Below are 12,604 nucleotides of genomic sequence, written 5' to 3'. Positions count from 1 at the left end.
GGGGAGCATCCTTCCAGACTTCTCTCTGGTTATGGATAAACATTATATAAATGGAGCTATGTTATATTTTCCACCCTATACGGGATCTTATTTTAATATGTTGAGGAAATGTTTCATATAGATGGCTATCACTATACATTATTTTAATGAGTTTATTATAATGTATGTGCAATGGTTTAACTAATACCCCATCAATGGAGATTAGGTTGTTTCCACCTTTTCAACAATAGCAATATCTTTGTAAATCATTTCCTTAGAATAAATGCCTACATATAATTAGTAAGTTAAAGGTCTACAGTCTTCTGATATCCCTTGTCATATTCCTCATCTGTAGCTAATACTGTATATGGGAAGTCTTTTTAGAGCCGAAAAGCCAACAGATATGTCCCTTTAACTTACATTTCATTGATTATTAAGGAAGTTGAGCAGGTTTTGATATGTTTATTGACTATTTGTAGGTTCTTCTTCTGTGAACTGCCTGTTTATGACCTGTACGTGCTATTCCCCTTGGTTGCTGGTGTAGTCTTATTCGTTTATAAGTGCTCATTATCTGTCAAGGCTGTTAACCCTTTGTCACATAGCTTTCAATCCATTTTCCCAGTTTTTTACTCGTCTTTTTACTTAGTTGATGATAACTTCTGTTCTATGAAAGATTTTTTTTTTGTAGTGAAATCCATAATCTCATGGTATCTCTAGGAATTAAAAACCAAACACACATCTCTTTTAGAGTCCCTGGTGCTTTATTTGTATTTTTATTTCACTCACCATAATTTTAGAGTACTTGCATCAACACACTTTGAACCTACTGCAGCCAGAATGGCCTTTCCCTGCTTTGATGAACCTGCCTTCAAAGCGAATTTTTCAGTCAAGATCAGAAGGGAGCCAAGACACCTCGCCATCTCCAATATGCCACTGGTGAGTCTGAACTCCTGTGTATCTACTCACAGGAAAAATCCATTGATACGCAGTCACTTGCGTTACCCCAGTGACAATTAATATTCAGGTCACCTGTGTTATTTGTTTTATTGCCTGACAGCTAACTTTTCTTTCTTCATTTCCAACCTGTGCTTTTGTTTCAAGCAGTAATTTATCTGTAGTCAGAGAAAAAATTAGCCCTAAAAACAAGTAGGATTTTAATCCAAGTGGCATTCTAGGTCCCTGGTACTGACAGAAGGGACACTGTAGGGACTCAGGTCCGGTTTAAATGAGAGTGCCCTTCACAAAGCACTTTCCCCTTCCTTTTCTCATATGATCTTTTCAAGGGCATACTTTGTCACATAAGGGTATATTTCTAGTATATAGTTATTTTCTATAATTTCTATATAGGTTATACTAATAATACCTATATGATTTGTGACTATAGCCACGAAATTGGGCTGACAGAAAAAAAGTAATCTTTTTGGAATATTATGGTACAAAAGGTAAGTAGTGATAGATAGCTCAGTTCCCTTTAAAGAGACCATCATCCTCCAATTCCAAAGCAAATGTGGACAGCGTTCCATCTGATTTTCCCAAAAGTGGTGGGAAAATGGCTGTGCCAAATGAATAAAACTACTCAGTACGTGCCACTGACCAATGATTCTGACAGCTTAGAAAAACTCGTCCACTGATGTATCAGCCTGCAACAGATGTGGATCAACTCCTGAAGCACACACAGCCTTTGTCCACAGAGTTCACTGTGATGAGACTCACATGGAACAGATTTTGCCCAGAGTCTTAAAGGGTGTCCCCGCTCAACCCTGTGCTGGCCAGGGAGGCAAAATCTTAGCATGGGACTCTGAGCACCACAGCCAGCCTCTAGGATAGTACCTTGCAACCCTTAACACTCTGTAGACCACCAGCCCCCCACCCCAGCACTGAATACCTTAAAAATCCTTTCCACAAACAAGATTCTGACAGGCCCCCCTCAAAGGGCCATGCTCTGTGAAAAGTGCTCTTCAGCAGATCTCTACCAACTAAGAACTTCTGTCTATTCCACCCACATTTGTAGATGGAAAAAAAACAAACAAAAAACAGGGAACAATTACACTGTTTTCCTGATAGAAATTTGAGATAGAGAACAAGCTTGTTCCAATTATCGTTCCATCCCCCAATGTTATGCCATTGCTCCCGGGTTTGTGAGTGAGTTCTCTCATTAGAGGATCAATCACAGCTTTGGGAGAATAAAGAAAAGGGGCAGATGAAATCAAGGGGGAGACTGATGACCAAAAAAGCCTGGTAGAGAAACTTGTAGGTTTGCAGGGTGAAGGCTGGGAACTCCCAAGGCTTCACAAAGATGCTGGAGCCTAAATCCATGGCTATCCAGGACCCATTTGTTAAGGAAAGGAAAATCTCTAATGTGGTCTGGCCTCTTGGACAGGAAAGCCCTCCCATTGGCAGAAATCTTATAGGACTAGCCTAAAGTCAGGCTGTGGACCCGGAGTTCAGGGGAAGGACAGTGCAGTCTCCAAGGATCTCTTTGGTGGCTGGAAAAGCAAATACTCCATCAGAACATTGAAGTGTATGGGCAGTGGGCAGGATTTCATCCCATTTAAAGTTGAATTAATTAGCTTACTTTCCTAGTAAATAGCACAACTTCAGGAATGAAACTTTTGGTTAGGGGTGGGTAGAAGGCATTTAAAAAGAAAAGGTAAGTTGGAGTTTTTCAAGAGTAAACCTAGGTCGGCTATCAGAGTCAGGGGAGCAGAGAGTGACCAGCAGACACCAGAACTGGTGGGTGGGTATTACAAAGAAGGATGAGGGCACAGAAAAATAGAGGTGGAAATAAGATTCCAGGGAAAATGCTTGTGTTCACCAGGCTAGTTCTTCTCTCCTTCTCCTTCTCCAGGGCCCTGCCCCACTGCTTGGTGTTGCCTGACGTATTAGACTTTCCTTTTGGGGAGCAGACCTCTTAGACTGTCCCTCCACCACCCCCACTCCACCCCACTGCAGGGCGGCTCCCTGATTGCACCTAAAGCAGATTCCAATGAAGCAAATCAAGAGTTTGGAGGAAGCTTGGCCACATCAGGCCCAGGCATGTGTTACTTTCAATTTTGTAGGAAAACAGAAGCTCTTTTTAAGTTGTGCATGGTTACATGTTTGCCCATTGTGGAAAACAAATTAGACAGTGTTTTGCAGATAATTCTCATACCTGTATTTAAGGTCAGGTGGTCTACATCTTTGCAAAACCAACAATCTCAATTTTGCTTTGTCCCATTCATATTATCAATCCTCATGTACCAAATATGGGCCAGTGTGCAACCATCTGGGGTATTGAAAAGAAATTTAGTGACGATAGTTGCAAAACTCTGTGAATATAATAAAAAAACCCACTGAACTATATACTTTAAAATGGTGAATTATATGGTATGTGAATTGTATCTCCTAAAAAAAATTGAGTAGAATGGCCTTAATATCGAAATTACAATCAGATATTGGAAAGAGAAATTTTAAGATAATTATACAAATGTTGTGCTGTATACTTTGAATATTATGTCTGGTGGTTAGGAAATTTCTCTTTATCAAGTATTTTCAGTGTATTGGGTGATTGATGATTTATCTGATGATTTCAGTTATTCTGATTTTAGGTTGAATCTGTGACTGTTGCTGAAGGACTCATAGAAGACCATTTTGATGTCACTGTGAAGATGAGCACCTACCTGGTGGCCTTCATTATTTCAGATTTTGAGTCTATTAGCAAGATGACCAAGAGCGGAGTCAAGGTGAACCCTGGGATTGTCAGATTGTCACATAGGGTGACCAACTTGTCCTTATCTGCCTGAGACTGTCCTGGCTTTAATATTGGGAGTCCCACATTTTGGGCACACCCCTGAGTCTTGGGCAAAAACCGGGGTGGTTGGCATCCTCTTGTCACAGATGCTGGTATTTACAATGAGGTTCTAATAACAAAAACATGGAGAGGCTTGGCCTGGCCTCATTCATGGTTCTAGCTCCACCATTAGCTGGTTTTCTGTCCTTGGCCCTGCTCCCTGTGGAACTTAGTTTATACTTCTGCAAAATGTGTACATTGGACTAGATCCTGCAGGGGTTTCTGAAATTGTTTCTGGCTATCACTTTCTACAGTTCGGAAGTAAGTGTGATTGACTATCTGAACAGAGGATCTCTAGTCTTGAGAAGGAAGTAAAATAGAGCAGTTGGCTTAGAGTATTACATCACTCTGGAGAGAGCAGTTGTGACAATGAATACTGGAATACTAGAGAGGATATCTTGTTTCAAGGACTACTTGCCCTTTTCCTGGGTAACAAAGTATAGTGAACAACCTATTCAACTGTATGCTGGGCTCTAAATGCAAACAATTTTTTTTTTTTTGGAGGGGAGGGCTTTAATTTAATCTCATTTATTTGTGCTGGCTTTCACTGAGGCCTGAATACGTAGGACTTCTCTGATGAATAATCTTTTGTTCCCCTAGTGGTTCTTATTCTTGTAGAGATCTTTCTACTTACCTGGAGATTTGAAAGTGATGCTTGAGACTTGAATGTAGGGACCAATCTAAATTTCGCAGTGAAACTATCAGCAAAAACCCTACCCATTGAATTGCCCACTTTGGGGAATCCTTTATGAAAGATTTCTTTAATAATGTCTCTTCCATACTGTGATATTGTGATTTATAATAAATATATATATACATGGTCTTTGTCCCAGTCCCTAGCATGGAGCTCCTAAATAAAATACTAGGAATTTTCTGATGACAGCTAGAAAGGTGTCTCTAGTTAGGTTAATGAGATGACTTGTGGAAAGGTAACCTAAGGATGGGGGTTGGTTGCCAGAGAGCCAGCCATGTCATTGGAGGGTTGGAACTTTCAGTCCCGCCCCCTTGACCTCCAGGGGGTGGAGAAGGGCTGGAGAGTGAGTTCAGTTACCGAGGGCTAATGACATTGGTCATGCCTGTGTGATGAAGCCTCCCTAAAAACCCAAAAGACATTTCAGAGAGCTTCTGGGTTGGTGCAAGTGTGGAGATTCAGCGAGAGTGGCCTGCCTGGAGACGGTATGGCAGCTCTTTGCCTTTTCCTGTACCTTGTCCTGTGCTTTTCCTGTACCTTGTCCTGTTCCATCTGGCTGTTCCTGAGTCATGTCCTTTTATAGTGAGTTAAAGATTTCTCCAGTTTTGTGAGCTGCTCTTGCAAATTAATCACACCTAGAAAGGTGGTCATTGCAACTTCCAAACTATAGCCTATTGATCAGAAGCACAGATGGTAACCTGGAATTGTGAATATCATCTGAAGGGGAAGGGGGCGCAGTTTAGTAAGACTTAACCTTTATGTTCTGGAATCTGGTGCTATCTCTGGGTAGTGTCAGAATCAGGTTGAATTGTGGGACACCCAGGCGGTATTGCTGAACTGCTTAGAGGTGTGGGGTTAACCTGCACCCTCCCACACACACATACATTGGATTTGGGGCCCAGAACTCCTTTTACGTATTAGTAGTTATAGGCCTTTTATTTCTTTAAAAACATTAAACATACATTTTATATTCTAGTAACTGTCCAGTCTGAAGTCTTTGTGTGTCTGATTCTGTGGTTTGTTGTTTCTGCTGGTTCTTGCTTATGGTGTCTAGTTCCTTTGTGTATATTGAATTTACATTGCCTGAGTTGAAGGTGGATTCTTCCAGAGAAAATTTGTTTGCTCCTGTCAGGTGACTGGGAGCATTTACGAACTCATGAACCACTTTAATTCAACCTATTAGCTTCAGATTTTTTTTTTTAAGATTTTATTTATTTATTTGACAGAGAAAGACACAGCAAGAGAGGGAACACAAGCAGGGGGAGTGGGAGAGGGAGAAGCAGACTCCCTGCCGAGCAGGGAGCCTGATGCGGGACTCGATCCAGGGACTCCAGGATCATGACCTGAGCCGAAGGCAGTTGCTTAACCAACTGAGCCACCCAGGCGCCCCTAGCTTCAGATTTTTGAGCCCCCTGGTTAATGTGAGTGCAGCTCCTAACCAGCATGAAGAGTAGCTTTTGCTGATTTTCTTAGGACTTCCCTCGACCTCCCCCATATAGTACCAAGACTTGACTAAGGCATTTCTTCCCCTTGCAGTCTGCTTGAGGAAGGGGGTGGCTATTTTTAGTTTACCCTTATAGAAGGGCGTGGTCTTTTAGGGTCCAGCTTTATGCCTGGTGTGTCTTCTGTTGGGCTTCTACCTTGGGCAGGCTCTGGACTTGGTCTCCTATCCTCTGAGACCTTCAATGCTGTGAAGACCCAAATCTATCTGTATTAGGTTAGTGTCCTCAGGACAAAAGCTAGTGTAGTCCTCTGCTGTCTACGGAGGGTCCCACCCTCACTTTTGGCATCTAAGTTTACTTTTCCACTATGTCATAAGAACATTTAAAAAGACATTTTTGTGTATGTTATCCAGCATGTTGTAGTTTTCAGAAGGGGAGTTGATCAGTAACAGCACTAAGACAAGAAATAGAACTGCTACTTTTCTTAATTGGCAACCATACTGCAGAAAATGAAGCCTTTGATGTCCATCTTCCATGCAGTTGTGGAGAGAAGCCACAATAGCATTTGAAGAGCTAACTATCTTTCCTTTCTTTTCAGGTTTCCATATATGCTGTGCCAGACAAGATCCATCAGGCAGATTATGCACTGGATACCGCAGTGACTCTTCTAGAATTTTACGAGGATTATTTCAGCATTCCATATGCCTTACCCAAACAAGGTAAAGATTTTGCAGTTTTTGCAAATTGCAGCATTTGATGATGTCAGCTATGCATTATATCCTCCTAATTGGCATTCCCGTGGTTATCTCAGCCCTTCAAGTCCTTAAACTCTCGCAGATGTCGACCATCAGGTTGATCTTCTCACCCCTAATCTATACAGTAAATTCTAATTAGAGCAGAAACAGATCTTGATTAGGTTCTGAGGCACATGTCATGGTGATCATTCTACCTTCTGACTTTAAAGATAAACCCAACTGGATTAGTGGGCAGACAGCAAAGGGCAGAAGCTGCATTTCTTTTTTTTTTTTCCATGATTGGCACATATTTGGTAGGAATATAGAGGGTGCTCAATAAATTTTTCTTAATAAATTTATACAGTGTAAGGAAAATCTGCATTTTCCTTCTTAAATGGGCTCTTCAGACCATTGTGTGTTTGAGATTTTAGGTGAACTGGAGCCTGGGGCATCCCAAGTCTAGTGGATTATTGAGGAAATTATTAAGAGTATTCAATCCCCAAACTCGTTGTCAGACAGCTAGATAGGGAGTCTGGAGGCCTGGGGCCCACATCTGACTTGGTCACGCAGCAGCAGAGCAATTCAGTGAATCATAGAGCCTCTTTTTCTCGGTTGTGAAAGGTTCTTCCAGCCTAGAATAGGATTCTGCACAACCAGCCTGGCTTTTCTTAGGATCCCTACACCCATCTGTTCTGAAAGTTAGTGTGTACAGGCAATGTGTCATTTAAAGACTGGAAACAGATTTGTGTGTCCTTCCCAAGATCTTGCCGCTATTCCGGACTTTGAGAGTGGTGCTATGGAAAACTGGGGACTGACCACATACAGAGAATCTAGTCTCTTGTTTGACGTTGAGAAGTCTTCGGCAGAAGATAAGCTTGGCATTACTATGATAGTGTCGCATGAACTCGCCCACCAGGTACACAAAGCTAATTATGCTTTTAAAAATTGTGGTGAAACTACGTCTGTGTTGCTTTTACGGGACAGAAGAGACTTTTCATCTTGACATATGAATTGGATCGATTATTTTCCCATGGAAAAAAGGCAAAGTAAAAAGAGTTCTTTAAAGCATTAGGTAGCATGTTTTAAAATGAACATGGAAAGGTTTTTCTTTTTACTTTGATAAAGTATTCTATAAATGTTGCTCATAAACTGGCATCGCACATGTGAAATCTTTCCTCCTGAATGCCTTATGTTTATAGCTGTGTAGATAATCCAGTCTCCCTAGAAATGTGTGAACAATCTACTGTTTTCCTTTTAGTGGTTTGGGAACCTCGTCACCATGGAATGGTGGGATGATCTTTGGTTAAATGAGGGATTTGCCAAGTTTATGGAGTTTGTGTCGGTCAGTGTGACTCATCCTGAACTGAAAGTTGTAAGTATTTACTTATTTTTAACAGGTTGATCTGTTGTTTTATTTGGTGTTGCTGGAAAATACTTACTGATCCTCAGTGATAGAATTCATAGACATATTAACTCCTTGATAGTTGAGCTAGGAATCAGGTTCCCAAAATGGTAGTGAACTTTAAAGGTATCACAAAGGCTTATTTCCAAACTGGATTGCTTATTTCCAAATCTTTGATTGTTAGGAAATGAAGTTAAATCTTACCCTCCTTTAATATCAAAGAAATAGAAGTAACGACAGCCTGTCTGTTGCATATCATTTTCTCAACCTTCAGGTTGTTCACTGAAGGATTATTAAGTACAGATTGCTGTTATTTCAATAGGATTCTACCTGTCAAATCAAATAGGATCCCATTTGCTTTGGGTAACTGCACGTTTGTTTATATATGAGCCTACATTCAGGAGTCACAAACTGAAATGCTTTGAAACCTTTATGTGTTTTGTTTTTTTTTATCAGGTGTTTAACTTGTGAAAATCACATGCAATAAAGTTAAAAAGAAACTTCCTTTAAGTAAAAACAAAAAAACCTCAAACAGTCCTTTACCCTACTATAATTTTGACTTCTCATTTTCATCTTTCTGTACACACTTATTTATAGTTAATGTCTATATAACTGTTACACTACAATGGATCATAAATATTTTCCTATTTCCACATAACCCTTAATAATAAAAATGATTATGTGTGTATGTTATTCTATTAGGTAATATGCCCTAAAAAACCAGATTATACTTTGAGTTTGTTACCCATTTTTTTTTTTTGACCACATGGTTTAAAATCTAAATTTCTTTGCTTTAAAATAAGATGATTGGAGATGTTGCAATCTACACACTTTAGTTTGTTGTTTTGATACTATTTGGCTACAGGCATCATGGTTTTGTTTGTAAGAGAATATGGTCTTCTAAAGTGATAGGATTTAAGATGAACAAAATCTACAATGTTCACCTAAAATTGTTTCTTGGATGCTCTTTAGCAATAGCAATTTTATTTTATTTTGTAAACCCTATAAATACGGAATAGGTTTGGGCCAGAAATTTGAAGTATAAACCTATTACCCCAAACTAAACATTAGTCCTTTCAGATTTATTATCTAAAATAGAAATCACGTGGGTGATGTTGTCTTTGTCTCAACAGGATGATTATTTCTTCGGCAAGTGTTTTAATGTGATGGAGGTAGATGCATTAAATTCTTCACATCCTGTTTCAACAGCTGTGGAGGATTCTGCTCAGATTCGGGAGATGTTTGATGACGTTTCTTATGAAAAGGTAAAAATGGATGATAAGGGTACATTTTGGACATGAAACTGCTGAAGACTTGGGTGGAAAGATGATAGGTAGGCTTGTGGGGTGGCTTTCCCTTCATAAGGAACAAGCCAGATTGAATGCCTTCTGTGCTGCCCCGGGTTGGCTGGAGTTCACTCTTTTTACGGCCTAACTTGCAGTTTGATTGGTAGTCCTGAAGATGATCTTTGAGTCAGTTTTTCATTTACTCTGTCATAAAATGAAAACTTACGGCCTTTAAAAACTCTGCCTCTTATTTATCATTCAACAAACGGGTCTTTTTTTTTTTTTTTTTTAAAGATTTTTATTTATTTATTTGACAGAGAGAGAGATAGCGAGAGCAGGAACACAAGCAGAGGGAGTGGGAGAGGGAGAAGCAGGCTTCCCGCCGAGCAGGGAGCCCGATGTGGGACTCAATCCCAGGACCCTGGGATCATGACCTGAGCCGAAGGCAGACGCTCAACGACTGAGCCACCCAGGCGTCCATCAGTCTGGTTTTCTATGGTTGTTATTTTTTTTTTTTTAAAGATTTTTATTTATTTATTTGACAGAGAGAGAGATAGCGAGAGCAGGAACACAAGCAGGGGGAGTGGGAGAGGGAGAAGCAGGCTTCCTGCCGAGCAGGGAGCCCGATGCGGGGCTCGATCCCAGGACCCTGGGATCATGACCTGAGCCGAAGGCAGATGCTCAACGACTGAGCCACCCAGGCGCCCATCAGTCTGGTTTTCTATGGTTGTTATTTTTTTTTTTTAAAGATTTTTTTTTATTAATTTATTTGAGAGAGAGAACGAGATAGAGAGAGAGAGTGCATGAGACAGGGGAGGGTCCGAGGGAGAAGCAGACTCCCCGCTGAGCAGGGAGCCCGATGTGGGACTCAATCCCAGGACCCTGGGATCATGACCTGAGCCGAAGGCAGACGCTCAACGACTGAGCCACCCAGGCGCCCATCAGTCTGGTTTTCTATGGTTGTTATTTTTTTTTTTTAAAGATTTTTTTTTTATTAATTTATTTGAGAGAGAGAACGAGATAGAGAGAGAGAGTGCATGAGACAGGGGAGGGTCTGAGGGAGAAGCAGACTCCCCGCTGAGCAGGGAGCCCGATGTGGGACTCGATCCCAGGACTCTGGGATCATGACCTGAGCCAAAGGCAGACATTAACGACTGAGCCACCCAGGCACCCAACAAACGGGTCTTGATTGAGCCTCACCTTTGCACCAGGGAAACGTTCCTACCTCCCGTAGCTTCTAGCCTTTCGGCGCCTTCAGAAATGGTTGGTATTGTTGAACTGCCAAATACTGTCCTACACAATGTGTTTTATAACAGAATTGGAAATGGTTATTAACATTTAATGGAAGATTTTATATAAAAATCTTTAGCTGGCTTCTCTGGACAAGGGACAGGAAAGCATTCCAGTCACACTGGTCACAGGGGGCCTGTGTATTTCCCTCAGCAATACAAGCCAGAGCTAAAGTCCTAGTTCCTCCTTCGTGAGATCAAGCTTCTGCTTTCCCAACTGTCTTTCCGTTCCCAACCATTCTACTGTCTTCAACAAGGCAGAGAATGTCATTTATCATTTTATTTGGCCGATTTATTTGTAGTAAACAGAAGAGTATTTCTTCGATGTTTTCATCAGCAGTGCAGGGGAGGTAAAAACAGACCTACAGAGGCCTAGCTCAGTGGAACAGCTGAGTGAGCCCAGAAATAAACCCACACCTATATGGTCAATATTTTTGCATGTGAAAAGGGGGAGCTACAGTTGTAAGGGTGGAGGGGAAAAGACTCTTCACACAGGAATACAGGGTCTCGAGTCTTCTCTTGCTCCTTTTCCCTGTGTTCCTCTGGCCCTCTCTGCTCCGGGCTGCCTGCCCTCCCCCGTTCCTTAACCAGTACCTCCGCTTCCATCTCTTGTTGGAGTTACTTTCCCCACTGCCGCTCCGGAGCGGCCCCAGGGAAGGCAGGACGTGGTGCCAAGTGTTGGTTCAGCACCACTGTGCCCTGACCTGTGGATAATGGCCGGTGGTGGTCATTGGCCCTGTGGGGAGGCTTGGTTGCTGTTAGAAAATGATGGCCCTAAGGGACTAAGAAGAGAAACCGCCCCATTCAATCCCTTGCCTAGACAGAGCCAGGTTTACCCACTTCTCTGAAAAATTTTTTTTTCTGTAAACCCACTTTCTTTGTGTCACAAATCACCAGACTTTGAAAATGTTACCGCAGTTGCATTTTGAAAGAATTCCTCCAAAATAAAAGTGTGGCAGCAGATTAAATGATGGTTAAACTAACAGTTACCTACGTTGTCTTTTCAGGGAGCTTGTATTCTGAATATGCTAAGGGATTATCTCGGTGCCGACGTATTTAAAAGCGGTATTATACAGTATCTCCAGAAGTACAGCTACAAAAACACAAGGAATGAGGACCTGTGGAATAGTATGGCAAGTGTGAGTATGGTTTTGTTTATATCTGCGTTGGGGATCACCAGGCTTATTACCATATTGTGGTTGGTTGGTTTTTTCCTACACCTTATTAATCCCTCTGAGAAGAATCCTGAGTGTTCTCTAGAGAACCAAGAATAACACGTTTGGTTTTGGTTTTTAGATTTGCCCTACAGATGGCGCAGAAAGGACGGATGGCTTTTGCTCCAGGGGTCCACACTCATCTTCAGCCTCAGTAAGTTTTTACAGCTGTACGTCGTACCCCAAAGCTCATATGTTTATGCCGTATTCTTTGAAGGAAACCTCTGGGCCAACCTCTCTGAAGTCCTTCATTATAGCACTCTAACTCCACATAAGACTGTGCTTAAACTGTAGCTGACTGACCGTCTTTTTACAGTTTCTCTTAAAAGCTGTCTACGCAAGGGAGTTGCATAACCTTCGTGGGTAACACATATCACTGGTACTAATTTGTTCAGCTTCGTTCTCTGGAAAGCAGTGAATTTATGACCTGTTTCTGTGGTAGACTGGGGCTTTATCCATCAGGTCACGTGGGTCCTTTCCATAGCTCTTCATCTGTGGAAAAAAACAAATAGGGGCAGCAGGCATCCTTGAGCACTTACTACGTGTCAGGCACGTGCTAAGCACTTGCCTCCTTTACGTCTCAGGGTAAACCTGTGAGCGGGGTACTTCTTAGCTTAACAGATGGGAATGTGAAATCCAAAAGCATATGTTGAGTAAATTGCAGCGTGGGGATTGAATTTAGATCTAACTCATGTTTTTAACTGCTCAGCTATAAAGAATTCATAATATTTGAGTCCC

The 12,604-nt window shown here is 41.5% G+C and overlaps 1 protein-coding gene across 1 annotated transcript in view; it reads left to right on the top strand.

Annotated features, from left to right (window-relative positions):
• The window catches only part of ERAP1 (endoplasmic reticulum aminopeptidase 1), a 36,779-nt gene that overhangs the window by 4,583 nt on the left and 19,592 nt on the right, over positions 1–12,604 (top strand). Inside the window, exons 3-10 of the mRNA XM_021701690.1 lie at positions 777–915; positions 3,567–3,701; positions 6,540–6,660; positions 7,437–7,591; positions 7,934–8,047; positions 9,211–9,342; positions 11,660–11,791; positions 11,949–12,020. Coding sequence (XP_021557365.1) covers positions 777–915; positions 3,567–3,701; positions 6,540–6,660; positions 7,437–7,591; positions 7,934–8,047; positions 9,211–9,342; positions 11,660–11,791; positions 11,949–12,020 — 1,000 coding nt within the window. The remainder of the gene's footprint in view (positions 1–776; positions 916–3,566; positions 3,702–6,539; positions 6,661–7,436; positions 7,592–7,933; positions 8,048–9,210; positions 9,343–11,659; positions 11,792–11,948; positions 12,021–12,604) is intronic.

This window comes from Neomonachus schauinslandi, chromosome 7 (assembly GCF_002201575.2).
Source record: "Neomonachus schauinslandi chromosome 7, ASM220157v2, whole genome shotgun sequence".
NCBI lineage: Eukaryota > Metazoa > Chordata > Mammalia > Carnivora > Phocidae > Neomonachus > Neomonachus schauinslandi.
This window is presented reverse-complemented; position numbering and strand designations above follow the sequence as displayed.